At 56.8% G+C, this 17,834-nt stretch overlaps 1 protein-coding gene and 1 long non-coding RNA gene across 3 annotated transcripts in view; one reads left to right on the top strand and one right to left on the bottom strand.

Moving 5' to 3' along the window:
• Positions 1–2,707: 2,707 nt before the first annotated feature.
• On the bottom strand, positions 2,708–5,986 carry LOC141277307 (uncharacterized). Of its 2 annotated transcripts, XR_012328455.1 has the most exons (5): positions 5,573–5,984; positions 5,242–5,471; positions 4,358–4,995; positions 4,058–4,245; positions 2,708–3,641 (listed from the first exon to the last, which is right to left on the bottom strand). It is a non-coding gene; the product is annotated as an uncharacterized lncRNA (long non-coding RNA). The 2 variants fall into 2 exon arrangements; XR_012328454.1 differs by having other exon boundaries at positions 4,358–5,471; positions 5,573–5,986.
• An 11-nt stretch (positions 5,987–5,997) lies between these two features.
• Positions 5,998–17,834, top strand: part of DOC2B (double C2 domain beta) — a 27,262-nt gene continuing 15,425 nt past the window's right edge. Inside the window, exons 1-2 of the mRNA XM_033846718.2 lie at positions 5,998–7,138; positions 14,756–14,835. Coding sequence (XP_033702609.1) covers positions 6,772–7,138; positions 14,756–14,835 — 447 coding nt within the window. The 5' untranslated portion in view covers positions 5,998–6,771. The remainder of the gene's footprint in view (positions 7,139–14,755; positions 14,836–17,834) is intronic.

Genomic DNA, 17,834 nt, shown 5'->3' with positions numbered 1-17,834 from the left:
GGGACTCTGGAAGTCTCAACTCCCGTCCAGTGGAGACCCCTGCCCGCTAGGTCCAGGTCCTGGCTCCCAGCTCCCACCATTTCTGCTGTGGAGCCAGGATTAGGACTTCTCTTCAGGGGCCGGAGATTCAGAAAGGAACAACATTTTAAATAATTATTATTTTTAAAGGGTACAATTAAAATCTTTTTTCATCATGGGCTTATTCTTTTCCTACTTTCCTTTTAACATCTTTTCCTACTTTTTTATAGTGGCAAAATATAGATAACGTAAATATGCCACTTTAACCACGTTTAAGTATATGATTCAGTGGCTTACGTACGTTCACAATGTCGTACAACCGTCACCACTATCCATTCCCAGACCTTTCTCATCATCCCAAAGAGAAACTGTACTTATTAAATAATGACCCCCCACTCTCCATCCCCAAGCCTCTGGTAACCTCTGTTCTACCTTCTGTCTCTATGAATTTCTTGTTTAACGGGTAATACATAGGTGTCGTGTAAATGCACGAGCAAAACATTTCCCTGACCCTACATACAGTTCCCTTCACAGATGAACTGTTTTTTATCAATTTCCTGTTTGTTCTTTCAGAGGTGTCTTATGCATATATAAATGCATGTGTATATATATCTTTATATACAAAGAGAACACACTGTTTTATGCCTCTTCCTTTTTTATTAGACAATATATCTGTGACGAAAAGACTTTTAGTGCATCAGAATATCAATATATCCTCCATATTAGTGCACACAGAGCTGCCTTGTCCTTTTTAATGGTTACATCATAATATTCCATTGTAAAGGTGAGTCACACTGTATTTAACCTACCCCTTATCAATAGAAATGCTTCAATTTTCAATTTGCTATATTTATCTATTGTCAGCTCACACCCACTCTTAGTGGGGAAAAAAATGCAACAGCACCTAGTTAGCAAGAAGAACAAATTAAACATGATGAGATGCCCTTTCACACCAATTAGACCAGCAAAAATTCAAAAGTCGGGCGACATCAAGTGTAGATGGGGCTGTGGAGGAAGTGGAACCCTCAGACACAGCTGGTAGGAATGAAAGGGTCATAACCACGGTGGAGAGCACTTGGCATTATCTGGTCAAGCTAAAGATACATATATCCTTCAGCCCAGCAATTCCCTATCCAGGAAGTTGCAAAGAAACCCTCCCGTGTGGGCCAGGAGATAGGACTACCCATGGCAACAGGTTTGCAATAGCAAAGTGTGGGAGTCACCCTAAATGTCCGATGATGGGACTAAGGAGAAAGAAATTGCGGTGTAGTCACAGAGTGGAATGTTATACAGCAATGAAAACAAACTATAGTGTACGCATCAGCAGGAGTAAATCTCACACACCATGGGAAGTGAAAAAATCAGTTGAATGAGGATGTGTACAGTGTGATGCCGTTTATATGAAGTTTTAAGATGTGCAAGACAATATCATATATTGTTGATGGATGCATACATATTTAGTAACGTAAAAATGAATGCGTGAAATGATAATTATGGAATTCAAGACAGTGACGGCCCCTGGGGAGAGCAGTGGGATGGAGGAGGAATAGTAGGGGATTTCAAATGCATCTGTAATTTTTTAAATTGTGGTGAAATATATATAAAACACAAAATTTGCCATTTTAATCATTTTTAGGTGTAGCATTCAGTGGCATTAATCACATTCACAATATTGTGCAACTATCACTGCTCTCTATTTCTAAAACTTCCTTCGTTGCCCCAAGCAGAAACCCTGTGCCCATTAAGCTCCCCATTCCCCTCACCCCAGACCCTGGTAACCTCTAATCTACTTTCTGTCTTTATAAATTTGCCTATTCTAGACATTTCCTATAAGGAAAGTCATATAATTGTTGTGCTTTTGTGTCTATCTTCTTTCACGTAACATGTTTTCAACTTTCATCCAGGTTGTAGCATAGAGCAGAACTCATTACTTTTCAGGGCTGGATAATATCCCATCGTATGGATATGCCACATTTTGTTTCTCCATTCAGCTCTTGGTAGACATGTGAGTTGTTTCCCTTTTGGCTGTTGTGAATGATGCTGCAATGAACATTAGTGTACAAGTATCTGTTTGAGTCCCTGCTTTCAGTTCTTTTGGGTGTGTACCTAGGAGCGGAATTGCTGGGTCACATGGTAATTCTATGTTTAGCTTTTTGAGAAACCTGAAATGTTTTGGTTTTAGGCTGGCTTGTGGGTCTTTATGTTATACTCTAGACCTTTTCTCTATGACTGAAATATTTTATAAATTTCAAAAGTAGAATGAATTGGGCTTCCCTGGTGGTGCAGTGGTTAAGAATCGCCTGCCAATGCAGGGGACAAGGGTTCGAGCCCTGGTCCAGGAAGATCCCACATGCCGCGGATCAACTAAGCCTGTGCGCCACAACTACTGAGCCTGCGCTCTAGAGCCCGCGGGCCACAACTACTGAGCCCACGTGCCACAACTACTGAAGCCCGCGCGCCTAGAGCCCGTGCTCCACAACAAGAGAAGCCACTGCAATGAGAAGCCCGCGCACCACAACGAAGAGTAGCCCCCGCTTGCCACAACTAGAGAAAAGCCCGCACACAGCAACGAAGACCCAACGCAGCCAAAAATTAAATAACTAAATAAATAAAGTAGAATGAGTTAAAATTGGAAGCCACCATTTGCATGGTTAATATCTTCTGAACTGCATCATAATTCAAAGCTCTTTGAGGGAACCTACGTGGCTATTGGCTCTCAGTTTCAAAACGGCCAGTTAGAGCTCCTGCCCATTCTAGCCCATTCATACTGCTGAAACATTCACACCACTCTAGAAGACGCTGGAACCAGCCCCTGGGCTCCAGCAATCCCCAGGCCTCTTAGGGTGGGGGCAGAGGGCGCTGCCTCATCCTTGCTGTCATCCAAGCCTCAGGCTGCACACCCTGTCCTTCAGCAGGTTACTTCTGGAGCTTCCCCTAAGCATTCAGCATTATCCCTCCCTGGCATCTGATCTCCAGCCAGAGGCAGCCTGATCCTGGGCTAAGCCCCTCCTGCCAGGTGAGCTGCTCACCTCGACCTCTTTCCAGTCCCGCAGCCCAGACCATGGCCTGTGTGGAGAGGGAGAGAGAGCCGTCGTCCCTCCACTCAGCCTCAGGGTGTAAGTCCTGGGTCAGCCTCCCGTGACCTTGGGCCAGGTCCTCCATCTCCAGGCCTCAGAAAGTGGGAGTTGTGGGTGCTGACAGACCTGTGGTCTGCAAACCACTGAACAGGTGTCCCAGGAGGAAAAGGAGACGAGCATCTCTTTGAGCCATTTAGCCCATCACGACAGCTCCAAGAACATTTGACATCTGTGAAATAACATCATTAGGTAAGTGTTAACTTTTCCCCACTGGTAGGCCCAGTGCTAGTAAATGTACTGTGGCGAGTGTAATGTGTTTATGAAATGTGTATAATAAATTATCAGAAAGAGCTACATTTTTAATATCGCTTAATATATCCAGTTTGCCTGTCAGCAGCCACAGGCTATATGGCAGCCGCTTCCATCGACTCATTGTGCAGCAGCTTACACGCTTCCAGGCTGAGGCCCCGGCATGGGCTGAGGAGGAGGCAGGGGGCGGCCAGAGTGGATGGCTCCCCTGTCCCTTCCTGATTTGCTCCCTGTCATCTGGAATCGAAAGAAAAATGGGGCTTTGTTCACCATCAGGCCCCCTGCAGGACGCAGCCTGGAGCCTGTCACAGGGTAGGTGCTCAATAAATACTTGTTACGGTGTGGATTCTTAGAGAAATGAATGGACAAGGGCCCCCAGAAGGCCCCTCTCCATCAAACAGGAAGTGCTTGGAATTTTTCCATCAGCCCCTGGTTTGGGTTAAAATTTCCTATCAATACAGAGAAACTTCTATCGGCACAGCAAGCCCAGAGCTCCTCCAGTAATCGGGGAAGGGTGGAGACTGGGGGTACATGTTAGACCAGGGCCAGGGAGGGTCCTTCCTCCCAGGGCACACGGACACCAGCCAGAGATGCCAGCCAAGGACGTCCGGCCAAGTGCAGGGTAGAGGTCATTTCCTCTAAATGCCTCTCACCTACTGGTCGCTCTCAGACAGGAAAGAAGTCACAATGCCTGATGTGGGGTGTTTCAGACTCCCTGTTGGGTGTTGGCCTCAGATACGCCACGTGTTTCTCCAGTGGTCATCCTGGCATTCACTGACTGGATGCTTTGAGGCTGGGCCCACCACTCCCACTTCTTCCAGATCCTCCCCAGAGCCAGCACCTGCAGAGCCAAGAGCCGGGGGCTGATCTTCCAGAAAGCCAGACCCACAGAAAGTCAGGAAGCCAGGAGGAAGTGATCAGCCCCCTCTGTCCCCACTCCCAAGTGAACTCACGGGTAGAGCCTTGCCATCGAAGGGGCACAGGGTCAGGATATCCAGGCTCTCATTCCCAGTCACTATACCTCCCGAAGCTTCAGTTTCCCTACCTGTAAGAGGGTGACAACACTCTCGTGCTCCTCAAGTGAATGAATTAGGAAATGATGGTTCAGTGCGTGTGTCATTACGTAATCGCTTTGTGGTGCAGCCACCTCTAGCACAGATGTCACTCTGTGCCTATTTAAGGACTAATCCCCTTAAGCATTCCTGGAAATGGGATACCCACTCACTGTGTTAGGCTTCCAGGCTCTCCTGTCCCTCCCTTGGCCTTTGACTCTTAGGCTGAATTTCTCTCCTACCAGGATCCCAGATGGTCCTTAGGGAGCCCCCAGGCTGGTTCATTCCTACTGTAACCCCTAAGACCCTTGGCCCCCCTCTCTGTTCCTCCTCAGTTTGGGCTGTCCCCAGCCAAGGAGTCTCAAGAAGAGCTCTGGGGAGCAAGATTTTACCTGTGTTTCCAGCTCTGCTCTCTCGGGGTGAGAAGGGAGAGGCGGGGATGGGGGCAGTGGAAGCCTCCAAAAAGTCAGGACCCCAGCTCTGCCACCAGCCAGCAGTCACCTGGGCAAGTCACTGTGTCTGAGCTTTAATTTCCTCACCTGCAAAATGGGAACATTGTACCCTGCCTACATCGTGGGGGTGATAAAAGGAATCAGTGAGATAACAGCTGTCGAAGGCTCCCCGACAGAGTATACCGTAGGTTTCAAGGGTGGGTGGTGACCTTCACCATCCATTTCAGGACTTGTCGTGAAACAACGTGTGGATCTCCATCACGTCTCACCAATGAGTCTCATCTCCCGAAGGGAAGGGTGAAGGGAAGGCCGACGCTGGTGAGCACCTCTTACCTGCCATGCTCTGTGCTAGTTGCGGCCTCCCCACGATGCTGTGAGGTTGGCAGTAGCCCCACTTCACAGCTGAGGAAACTGAGGTTCAGGGAGAGCCAATGATCTGCCAGAATGATGCAACTGGAAGTGATGACGGCGAGGCCTCCTCTCTCTTCTCTCTGCTCTCCACACCTCCACAGGGGTTATGGTGGGTGGAGGGGCACAGGCTTGGGGTCCTGCGTTCAGTTTTCCTGGAAGGGACCCAGCCAAGAAGATAAGCATTTCTGACGTTCAGTGGGAACCAGAGAGTGAACAGGATTCTGTCTGTGCCCAGGGCTTTCTGGGGACACACCTGTATAAGCAGCAGCCGTTCCCAACGGAGCATTGTTCCTGGGAAAGCAGGACAGCAGCCAGGGCTGGGCATTTGTTTGGTTATCCGATCATGTGGGAAGCCTGAGCCTGTGGGCTGGCCACACCCTGCCGTTCCACCTCTGCCTCGCGCATCATTCCCTGGGGATGCCCAGCCCTGCCTGCCCTCATCCTCTCCTGACCACGGCTTATGGTCAAGGTCCTCACCCACCCTGTCCCCATGGGGGGCGGGCGGGGGCTGGGTCACTCAACCTACTCAAGGACCAAGTGAGAGACTGACTCCTGGTTACAGAGAGTGTGTTTGTATGGGACCTGAGAGGAAGGGTGAACAGACTGTGCCGGTAGTGACCTTGTACAGCTGTGGATGTCTTGCTCGCGTGTGAGCACCCTGTCCGGCACTCCTAGAGTGTGGCCGTGTGTCCTGCTAGATTGGGGGTTGGGAGGTGCCTTGAGTCCCCTGATCACTTTTTGGGTGTGTTCGTATGTCCTGTTAGGTGTGCTGGGGACAGGGGTGCCCTGGGTCCCCTGACCACCTCGACGAGTGCTGTTTGTGTGTACTGTTAGGGATGTGTATGTACTGGGGGATATACGGTGCCACCGCAGCCTCAGGCAACTCTGTACAGGTACGTGTGTCCTGCAGGTGGGAGCAGTGGGAGCTTCCGCCCAGTTCTGCACACGTTTCTGTGCGCTGGTAGTGTCCTTGCACACCGGTATGTGTCCTGTGTGAACGGAGCCCAGAAAGTGCGGGCACGCGCGGGAAGGTGCGGGGCCCTGCTCAGCTCCCCGCCGGTCCTGCGGTGCGTGAGTGGAAGGCGCCCGGTGGCCCTGCCCGCCGGGTGTGCGCGCGCGGGGTCCCGGGCCGGCGTGCGCGCCGGTGTGAGTGCGAGTGAGTGCGGCGCCGCTCAGCTCGCTCCGCGCCGCGCCGCCCTCGCCGCCCGCACTCTCGCACTGCTCGGCGGCTGCCGGTGACGCGGGCTGGGCCCGCCCCCTGCCTGCCGGCCCCTGGCACTCACTCGCGCCGGCCGCCGCCGAGCAGGCAGCAGCCGCGTCAGGGCCGTCCGGGGGCGCTGCCGGCGATGCCCGCAGCCCCCGCCGCTCCCAGCCGGGCCTGCTGAGCCGCCCCCGGGCCGGGGCCGCGCCGAGTCTGGCCGGGCCGCGCCCGGGCGGGGCCGCGCTGCCTGCATGACCCTCCGGCGGCGCGGGGAGAAGGCGACCATCAGCATCCAGGAGCATATGGCCATCGACGTGTGCCCCGGCCCCATCCGGCCCATCAAGCAGATCTCCGACTACTTCCCCCGCTTCCCGCGGGGCCTGCCGCCGGACGCCGGGCCCCGCGCCGCTGCACCCCCGGACGCCCCCGCGCGCCCGGCCGCGGCCAGCGCGGGCCGCCGCAGCCCCTCCGACGGCGCCCGCGACGACGACGAGGATGTGGACCAGCTGTTTGGAGCCTACGGCGCCAGCCCCGGCCCCGGCCGCAGCACGGCGCGACCGCCTGCCAAGCTGCCCGAGGACGAGCCGGACGCCGACGGCTACGAGTCCGACGACTGCAGTAAGTTTCCCACCCGCCGGCTTCTCGCCCCCGCCCCTGCGCGGCTGCTCTCGCTCCGACCTCGCCCGCCCTCGGATCCCCTGCGGTCTCGGTTCCCCCGGCACACCCCTCGCTGTGTCGCTGCCCCCGGCCGCTGTGCGCTCTCCGCGCGCCCGGCACACACAGCCCCGACACCGCCCCCGAGCAGATCGGAGAGGTGGGAAGTTTGGGGGCCCCCCGGGGGTGTCCCATTTCCGAGGCCCAGCTCCCCGGAGCCCGCGCCGCGCCCCCTCTCGGCCCGCCCGCCGGGAGCCCCGGCGCGGGCGGCGGCTTTTGTTCCCAGGCAGGGCGGAACTGCGCCCCGGGGAGACACCAGTTGCTGCTGGCCGCGTGGTCGCTCCCCTCTCCGGAGCCCGCAGCGGATCGGCCCCTCGGCCGAGGGTCGGGCTGGGCGAGAGGCAGAGGGCGCCCGGGGCCCGGGCCGGACGGCCTCCCTGGTGGGGCCGGCGGCCGCAGAGCGCGGCGGCTTGGCTGGCGTGGGGGACCGAGGACCAGGGGACCGCGGGGCCGCTTGTCCTTTGGAGAAACCTTGGTGATTCCTCCTCCCGCGTCCGTTGGTCCCGCCGCTGCGCTCGACCGGGCCGCCGACCTTCGCCCACCTGTTACACCCGCTTCCCCGGCCGGGAAGGGTCCCCCACCCCAGCCCGCGCCTCCTCCTCCGGGGCTGAGCCCCGAGCCCCAGGGATTAGGCAAGCGCCAGGGCTCCCGGGGCCTCCGGGGCCGAGGCCCGGCCGGCTGGCGCTCCTGGCGCCTTTCTAGGCTCTGAGGGCGCCCGCGCCGGGACTGGAGGGGAAACCGAGAACGAAGAGGTCGCCGGGCGGTGCGGGATGGGTTTACGCGGGATTGGGGTGGGGATGGGCGAGCGCTGCTCGCCAGGCCCCCAGCCCAGCTGTAGCCCCAGACGCGTGACTCTCAGAGCTGGAAAACCCGAGTCAGACGCCGGCCCTGCCTGGGAGGTGGACCTTTCCCGGGGCAGGGGTCGCTCGCCGACTTCCCCCAGGCTCGCCGGGTCCCATCCCCCGCGCAGCGCAGCGAGGGTGGCTGCGTCTGGCTTGAATGCCCACACGGGCCTCAGGCTGGGGGTCTGGAGTTTCCCCCAGAATAAAATGTGCCTCTGGAAGCTGACAGTGGGGGTGACCACTGCGGGAAGAGGTGGGGCCCGACCTCTCATCACCCTACCTAGGGAGGCCCAGGAGGTGCAAGTGGGAGGAGGCCTGTCAGACAGTGGGTCGCTCGGAGCCGGGCCTGTGCTGGGAAGCTGCCTGCTCTGCACTTTCTCGGGCCTGGACCACAGCCCTCTGGCTGAAGTCTGGCGTCCCTCCACTTTCCTGCCAGCCTGGGGAAACGGTCGGGAGAGCTTATTGCCCTCCAGGCTGTGCCCTTAATCTTCACCCCCCCCCAGCTCCTGGCACCCTGGGCAAGGTGCACCCCCTCACTTGCTGTGTCTTTGGGCAGGCCCTGAGACCCAGGTCACCCCTTTGCATGCCCTGAATCTTCAGCCAGCTCCAGAAGAAGGGGTGAGGAACTTGTTCCCATTTCCAGCCTCTTTCCTGCTATGCCAAGGGAGCAAGCGAGCAGGGCAGGGCTTCTGCCTGGGCTTCAGGCCCTCCTGGTGCCACCCAGGGCCCTCTGATGACATACGGCTAAGAGGTGAGAAATCTGGTGGTTTCTTTTGGCTGTCCCTGAACCCACAGGCAAGGAGGGGACCCGAAAGTGCCCCATCTTCAGTCCATCAACTCAGCAGTCCTTCACAGAACACTCTCCTAGCAACACAGAGGGAACAGGGCTGGGGACCCGGACCCAGAGAGCTCACTGTCCTGCCAGGGGACAGACGCACTTGAGGTCAGCGGTACAAGGTCTGACACAGCCTTGCCAGCCTGAACCGTGGGCTGGCCACACCCAGGTCACCAGGGCAGTCTGCTGAAAAGAGCCAAGGAGGACGGGGTGTGGCTGGGCCAGGGCCAGCTTGGCCCCCTCATTCCCTTCAAGGGGCAGCCACCCTGGGCTTAGACCCCCTCAGCGGCCGAACAAACATCCCACCATGGGAGCACAGAAATCTTGGCTCCTGCCCGTGGGGGGACCGGGTTCCGGGGTGGAACCGCTCTCTGCCCAATATTCCAGGCTTTACCCCCGTCCCAGCTCTGACAACCAGATCCCTCCAATAAGCCTGAATGATTCAAGCCAGATGGTTCATTACAGCTTTAGCCAGGGTTATGCTATTTGCTGCCCTAATTATTGGATTATGTCTGTTCTAACAAAAAGAAATTAGGACGGTTGCTCTGTTGTCCAAGGCCGAGAGTGAAGTGCTGTTTATTTATTCGGTCTTTTTTTCCTTCTCTTTAAAGCCCATCACCTCAAGGCATAAGCACAAAATTGACAGGTTCCAAATTGATCTAATAGAGGAGCGCTGATGGGGAGAAGATGCAGAAACATTATAGTTAGAAGTGTCCGCCCAGTGCCCTTACCCTCCCAGTGGTCCACAGTGCAGCCTGGCTAACCTGGACTCCACTGCTTGCTGCCCTCCCAATGGGTCCTATGTCCCACCCTCCGCATGTGCTGCTCCCCTGCCTGAGATGCCCTCCCACCCAATCTCCACCTGTGGAAGCAGTCCATTCTTCAAAGCTGTAACGACTAGGATATTTGGGGGTTGTAGGCGACAGAAAAAAATTCAGAGTGCCTTAAACAGTGAGGGGTGTCGAGGTCATGGGGCACTGGGGTAGATTCATGCAGCCGCTCGTCAGCAGCATCAGTGGTGATGGTTCTGTCTTTCCACATGGCCATGCCCTTTTCCTCTTAGGCTGACCTCCCTCATGGTTCAAAGTGGCTGCTGCAGGTCCAGACATCACATGTAACAGTAAGATCCTAAATTTGATAAGGATCAGTTTCCTCTCCCATGTCTCAGTTTAAAAGTGAGGGAGCCTCTCCCAGAAGTCCCCAGCAGATCTGTCCTTCTGTCTCGCTGGCCAGAATTACATCTCTTGCCCATGCTTACACCTGCATGATTCAGCCTGGGCTAGGTCAGGACTGATCCCCACAGAGGCCTGGAGCAAGGATGGAGGGGAGGAATCGCTGTTAGGCCTGCCCAAAAGTCCCTCGGCTCGAATAATTTCCCCGTACCCACTGGCTGCGATTCCCTTTCCTTAGAGCCAAGTCATATGCTACCTGGACCGTATTTCTATGCACTTAACCTTATAAGACCAACTAGGTGTCGGGCACTATGCTGAGTGTGGAGGTTCCAGAATGCCTGAGACACGATCTCTGCCATCAGGGAGTTCATGGAAACCGTGACACACAAGTAGCCCAGCAGTGAGGACAGGGAGTCAGGAGCCCAGATGGGAAGCACCGGCTAGCGCAGAGTTCCCCCACAGAGAGGGCGCTCTGAGGCTGGGAGGAGGGGGGACGCAGCCTGGCTTAGTGCAAGGAGGAAGAGTCGAGTGGCTGGAGCAAGGGGAAAAGGGCTCTGATGGTGAGGCCGAAGCGGTCATATCACAGAGGGCCTTGAATGCCACACCGAGGAGGTTGAACTGAGTCCAGGTGGCAGTGGAAAATTTTTGAACAATGTAAAGCAGGGAAATGAATAGGTTTATAAAAGTCCTAACCCTCTGCCTCTGAGCTCCCGAGAAGCAGGGCTATATGATGTGTGGCTCATTCCTCTTTGTACCCCCTGCAGCGCCTGGTCAGTGCCTCAGTTTCCCCAACTATGAAATGCTTTCGACGCAGGCTTGATCATTTCCTGTGGTTCTTGCCGTGGTTTTTTGTTGTTGTTGTTGTTGTCTTTAAACTATTTCAGAGGCTGACATTTTTCTTAAAAAAACAAAACCAGGGCTGGTTTCCTACTCCCAAGGGTGTACGGGCGAGGAAGGTCCAGGTGCAAACGAAGGTCAAAATGATGCTGTCAGTCTCCGTCAGCAGAGCAGAGGGATGTGCTGCCTTAGAGGAACTGATGGGGCTGGAGCTTGATTTTCTCTGAATTAGCCCCATTAAAGCTCTATAATTATCAACAAGCTGGTGACAAGTCTCAAAGGCCCATTAGTGACCAAGCCTCATTATTTATCCAAGGATGTTAACTTCAGCCAGGAGGTGTGATTTGAGTGGCTGGAGGACAGGACCCCGTGGCTCACGCAGACAAGCACCTTCACCTGCCCTCAGGGCCCGCCTGGCCTGCACAAGCCCAGGGGGGTTTTCAACTCAGAGGCTCCTCCAGGGTGGAGGCTGAGCCCTTCCGGCTCCCCACACCCCGAGAGCAATTCTGTTATTCTCTCTTTTGTTTCTCCTTTCCACTCTCTCAAGAGTTCAGCTAAACAAAGCGGCAGAAAAAAATGTTCAGAAGCCACTAAGCTTTAAGGCGGGAGCTCTCAGGATGGAAGTGAAGAGGCTTGGATTCTGCTTCCAGCTCTGCTGTGCCACCCTGACCAAATCACCTCCCCTCTCTGAGCCTCATTTCTCCAAATGGGGAATAAAGACTTTGGGCGATGAGCTCTCTCAGAGAGCTCCACCACCGGCAAGTCTCTAAAAATGGTGACTGAGCTTCTATTTATAGACTATTATTTCTTATAAAACTTGCATTTGGAGTTCAAAGCAATTCATCAATCCCATCCTGGGGCAGCACTGGGCTTGCTCTTCCTTCCTGGGAAGTGAATACCGGTGTGGGTTTCACTGGGCAGCTTCGGGCCTTCCCTAAACACGGATGTCTGTAGAGCCAGTGGAAGGGACCCCTCTCCCCGCCTGGAGCTGAATTTCCCAGTGGGGACTCTGTCTGCCGGCTTGTCCTTCTCTGGAATTGGGAACCGGGCAGAGATCATGGACTGTGTTGTTTTAATAGATGAGCATCACACCTCTGCTCCCGTGAGAAGCTGGAGAATGAGTTGGTTTGGATGGACTGGCCGTGTGGATTGAATATCTACTCTTTGCTGGTGTCAGAGGTGTGGCCGAGGCATGGTCCCTGCCCTCGGGAGGCAAATGTCTGGGGGGCACAAGCCACAGGTTAGGTCTGAAGGGAACAGCAGACTGATTTAATGTCGTGCAAAGCCAAGAGCTTTAGAGACTATTATTACAAAAGCCTGGGCCTGGGGAAGCTCGGGCCCATGGCTGTTAGTTGTTACAGACGTGTTGATAGATCACTCCCTTACAGCACCTCACCTGCTTACCCGCACAGAGGGGAGCTAGGATACAGGCAGCAAAAGGCCGGATACACCTGGACTAAAGCACGCATGCTCTGCTCAGGGAAAAGGACTTTAGGTTCCACTCAAGGCCTATTGACTTTTTTTTTTTTTTTGGCTGCGTTGGGTCTTCGTTGCTGCACGCGGGCTTTCTCTAGTTGCGGTGAGCGGGGGCTATTCTTCATTGCGGTGCGCGGGCTTCTCATTTCGGTGGCCTCTCATTGCAGAGCACGGGCTCTAGGCATGTGGGCTTCAGTGGTTGTGGTGTGCGGGCTCAGTAGTTGTGGCTCACGGGCTCTAGAGCGCAGGCTCCATAGTTGTCATGCACAGGCTTAGCTGCTCCGCGGCGTGTGGGATCTTCCCGGACCAGGGATCGAACCCGTGTCCCCTGCACTGGCAGGCTGATTCTTAACCACTGCACCACCAGGGAAGTCCCATGGCCTATTGACTTTTAGTTTAGACACAATTTTAACAAGTATTCTCACCTGGTTTCATAGAAGAGACAAGTAACTAGTGAATAGGAGAGAGAGCTGTTTGTGCTACCAGAGGCAAGTACTCTAACAGGAGTTTCAAGCTGACGGCAAAGGAGGAGGTGGAAAAAATGAAGAAAACCTCAAAACAGAGTGGCCACCTGGGATCCCTCGGTGGAGGAATCATGTCACATGCCCTTCTGTGTCTGGGCTGGGACTCTGACACACAGAACAGTAACCGTAGTCATAGCAATGATTCAGGTTATTCCGAAAAGTGTAAGTGACCATTTGTGTATTCTACTCACGAAGGCTGGGAGGGGAGTGATCCAATTCGGAATGAGTTCATTCCAGAAAGTGTCTCAGAGGGGCAAGTACAGTTATCTAGAAAAATCACCTAAATGGATACGCTCCTTCTATAATTACCTACTGAGTACTTTCTGTACCCCAGGCGCGGTGTTAAGGCACAATGCCATGAGGTGGATGCTGCTGTGTCTCCACTTTGCAGATGAGGAAACTGAGGCACACTGAGGCTAGATACACTGTCTAAGGTCACACAGCAAGGAAGTGCAGAGCCAGGACATGAACCCAGGGTCAGACGTCAGAGGGCAGGTCTCGCACCCTACGGGTGTCCCCGCGAGGCAACGACAGAGACACTGAGCTGTGTGCCTGACCCTGTGTTAGGAGCTGGGGTGCAAGACAAGCAGTGGCTGGACTCAGCCAGCAGGCTGTGGTTTGCTCTAGACCCACACTGGGCACCCCTGGCCTCCCCCCGAGCATCACTCCAACCACTCCGCCCCCCCACCCTCTGGGTTGGCCTGTGGTTGGAATGCCCCTTCCCCCGGCCCCAAGGTGCACTGGCCAAGCCCTACGCGTCTTGCATGGCTCAGGTGAAGTGTCACTTCCTCCAGGAAGCCTGTCCTGATGGCCCCAGTTCACATCCAGGCCAGGCGTCCCCCCTGAACCCTCCATCAGTCCTGGCCCACTAGACTTTGTTTTGACCAATCCTTTTCATCTGTTCCTCCCGTTAAGCTGTGCTTTCCTCGGGGCAGGAACCCTGTCTTATTGATATCTTCGATCCTGGAGTCTGGCAGATTGTAAACACTTGGGAAAGAAAGAAAGAATGAATGAATGAATTAGATGCCAGTTGACCAGCCCAGAAGCCTGCAAGGAGCATCTGGGCTTCTAAAGACATCCTGTGAATGTGTACCTCTCGGGGGAGAGATTTGCCCCTGAGGTCTGCTCCCACCCACAATCCCAGCCTTCAGGCCGGGAACCATGTCCGTGAGAAAAGCCACAGCTGCCGCCTGTGATCATGCCCGAGGGCGGCAGCTGCATCCAATCACTGCCGCACCCTCTGCCCAGCCCTTGGGAATCACTCGCTGCCTTTTAGAGGCTGGGGGTAGCAGCACGCGGGCCCAGCTCTCTCCTCACACCCTGCGCAGCGCTCCAGAGGGCCCGGGGAGACCAGGGAGCCGCAGCCCCAAGTGCTGCTGGGGGACGGTGAGTGGGCCAGCCAGTCGGCCAGGCTGGGTCCTGCGGTGCTGCAGAGCCTGACCCCTCTGCCGTCTCGCACACTCCTGGGACAGTTAAGAGGCAGGGGGAGCTGAGGTGTGGAGCCCTGGCCAGTGGTTGCACCAGGAGGACAGGAACCCCTTTAGTTTAGTGTGCAGCATATGTGGCCCCACCCTGGACCAGCCACGGGCCGCGAGGCACGGCGTAGGGGTCAGGGGCCCACTGCCTGGCTTTGACTCTCAGTTCGCCGCTCGCGGTGTCTGGAGGTGACGGGCCCCCGAGCCTCCTTCCCAGGGGTGGGGGGGGTCGGTACGCAGCAGGTGCTCTGCTGGTGGCAGTCAGCGCGGTCACCGTGGCACCTCGTCCGGCCGCGCAGGGGTGGCTGACGCTTCTCCACCGTGTGGGCCCGGCATGACCTGAGCCCTCCCTGTCTGCAGCCGCCCTGGGCACGCTGGACTTCAGCCTGCTCTACGACCAGGAGAACAACGCTCTCCACTGCACCATCAGCAAGGCCAAGGTAGGCCCCACCTGTGCGCAAAGGGCGGAGGGAGTTCTTGCTTCAGTCATCTCAGCTGCTCCTGAGATGTAACTGCCTCCCCTACAGCGAGGTTTTCAGGGGAAAGAGTAGAACAGAGAAGCCAGAGAGAATGCGGGTGGGGGGCAGCTTTCAGGAGACAGAGGCCCCAGAGCTGGGGAGCTGTCGAAGGAGGGAAGGGCGGGCAGGGAGGTGACAGGCCTGTCCTGAAGGCCAAGAGGAAGGGTTGGACTTGGGTGCCTCCGGACTCCCCGAGGAGGCTCTGGACGCTGACGCTACGCCAGGCGGGGGATTAGTCTCTGGTCGCACCGGCCTGAGCTTGCTCTCTGGGTGGAGGCGTGGGCGTCTGTGAACCCCACGCGGGTCCTGCCCCGGGCTGGCACCGTCAGCTGTGTTCTCAGCCACGCTGTTCCCTTCGTCCCCACACCGCGACGCTCCCCCTGGGAGGAAGGTGCCCAAGTTGATGTTCTCCCGCAAGGTAAGGGCAGCCGTGCGGCCTGGTAGACCTCCCAGTAGAGCCGTGGAAGGGCCTGGGGCCGGCTCAGAGCAAGGAGCTTCCGGCATTGCTGCCCGCGCCCAGCCCCGTACCACCAGCACCCCAACCTGCGAGCTCCTCTGCCCCTCCTGCCGCCCTGCCCGTGGCTCTGCTCACCCAGAGGGGCAGGCTGCCTGGTTCGGCCCCGGCTGTGCCCCACCCGGCCTGGGCCGCCGTGGCTGGGCCACCGGGGCAGGGGTGAGCAGTGTCCCTGTTGGGCCAGCACCGCCCCCACCCCCTCCTCTGGGAGCTGCTCGGGCTGTGACTCAGGGCACACCCTGCCCTCCTCGAAAGGGCTCTAGACCTGCCCTAGGCACAGAGCTGGGAATCTGATAACCCCCGGCTGTGCTGAGGTGGAAGGCAGGGTGCACGCCCAGGCAGACCCCTTCCCCTCTCCCTCCACCCAGCTGTGTAGAGGTTGTCCAGGGCTGGGGACTGGGAATGGGCACTGGCTGCCAGGCTGCTCTGGCCAGAGCCGTCCCTTCTCCTCCCCACCCAGACTCCAGGCCCCTCCTGTGCTGTGTGCCCCGCCTTCCCTACCCAGGCTCTAGAGGGGCTACGTGGGTGAACTGGTGGGGGGGGTATGTGTGTGCACATGCGTGTGTCCACTTGGGTTTGTATCACTCAAGGCATTGGAGATGGGGGATGGGAGGACCCCGAGCCATGGTCGCTCCCACATTCTCCAGTTCATCCTCTGCTTAGAACCAGTTCTGCAGGGGAAGGGGCGGTGCAGGCATGGGAGGAGCTGGGGCTGGGCTGGGGTGTGGGGAGGAGCCGCAGGGGGTAGGAAGACTGAGGCTGACAGGCAGAGCCCCTCGGGGGCCCCTGGGAGGATGCCAGATGCCCCAGTGCTGGACCCTAGATTGGCCTCCCTCCCTCTAGGTAAGCAGAGCTGCCTCAGTTTGCTCATCTGTAAAATAGGGTTAATCACCCCCACCTATGTGGTGGTTGTGAGCATTAAATGAGTGAGTGCTCAGTACCTAATGCTGTCCTGCAGGACAGGGCCTGGCAGCAGACCCCCCACCCCCCCACCACACACACACACACACACACACACACACACACACACACACACACACACACACACACACACACACGTACGTACATACGTACGTACGTACGTATGGGCACTCATATCCACAGCAGAACTGGAAAGTTCCACCTTCGTGTGAAAGGATGAGAGGCCTGTGTTGGGAAGGTCTGCCTCTCTGCCACAGTGCATGCAGGGCCGCCCGGCCAAGCCTCGTCCTGGAGCCAGCCCCACGGAGCAGGGCAGAGCTGGAGCCCAGGCAGCTCCCAGCACAGCTCAGATGCCTCCGCCCTCAGCAGCTTCTCCAGCATCTTCCAAGGGGCCCGGCATTTAGGGGAAGGGGGGAGCAAATGCCCCACCAGCAGGCCCCGCATCAGCATTGCCTCCTCAACTCCCCCAACAACCTTGAGACGTGGGGACTATTAACCCATTTTACAGATGATAAAGCTGAGGCTCAGGAGGCAGATGAAGTCATCCACTTACCCAGCTGATAAGTGCAGGAGCTGAGACCTGAACCCCGGCCAGCCTGGCTCTAAAACCCGTGGGCCCCTTCCCAGTAGCCGAGCAGTGCTGGTTGGAAGGTGGAAGACCCCACCTCAGATCTCAGCCCCTACCTGGGAGCTCCTCCGAACCAAGGTGGGGACGGGGGAGAAGAGCCTCAGCTCCCCTGGGAGGTGGGGGAGGTGGGCTGGTCATGAGCAGCCAACTTGCAGCTCATCTTTGCCTGTCTTTTTCCTTTTTTTTTTTTTTTTTTTTTTGCGGTACGCGGGCCTCTCACTGTTGTGACCTCTCCCGTTGCAGAGCACAGGCTCCGGATGCGCAGGCTCAGTGGCCATGGCTCACGGGCCCAGCCGCTCCGCGGCATGTGGGATCTTCCCGGACCGGGGCGCGAACCCGTGTCCCATGCATCGGCAGGCGGACTCTCAACCACTGCGCCACCAGGGAAGCCCTGCAGCTCATCTTTGAATGAGGCTGTGGGGTTGCCAGCTCTACCCCACACATGCCCCAGCTGCCTTCCTCCATCCCCGTGTGCCATCCCAGAAGCAGAATAGACGATTAGCACAAGCAGGAGCGAGCGTGAGGTCACCTAGGCCCCTGTTTATGGTTCCGTGAGTTCCTTGGCTGTGCACACTTGACTGGTGGTTGAGAGTGAGTGAGGGGGGGCTTCCCTGGTGGCGCAGTGGTTGAGAGTCCGCCTGCCGATGCAGGGGACGTGGGTTCGTGCCCCGGTCCGGGAAGATCCCACATGCCACGGAGCGGCTGGGCCCATAAGCCATGGCCGCTGAGCCTGCATGTCCGGAGCTTGTGCTCCGCAACGGGAGAAGCTGCAACAGTGAGAGGCCCACATACTGCCAAAAAAAAAAAAAAAAAGGGGAGTGAGTGAGGGTTGCCATCTTGTGGAGGGACCCTCCCTGG

The sequence above is a fragment of the Tursiops truncatus genome, chromosome 20, assembly GCF_011762595.2.
Source record: "Tursiops truncatus isolate mTurTru1 chromosome 20, mTurTru1.mat.Y, whole genome shotgun sequence".
NCBI lineage: Eukaryota > Metazoa > Chordata > Mammalia > Artiodactyla > Delphinidae > Tursiops > Tursiops truncatus.
This window is presented reverse-complemented; position numbering and strand designations above follow the sequence as displayed.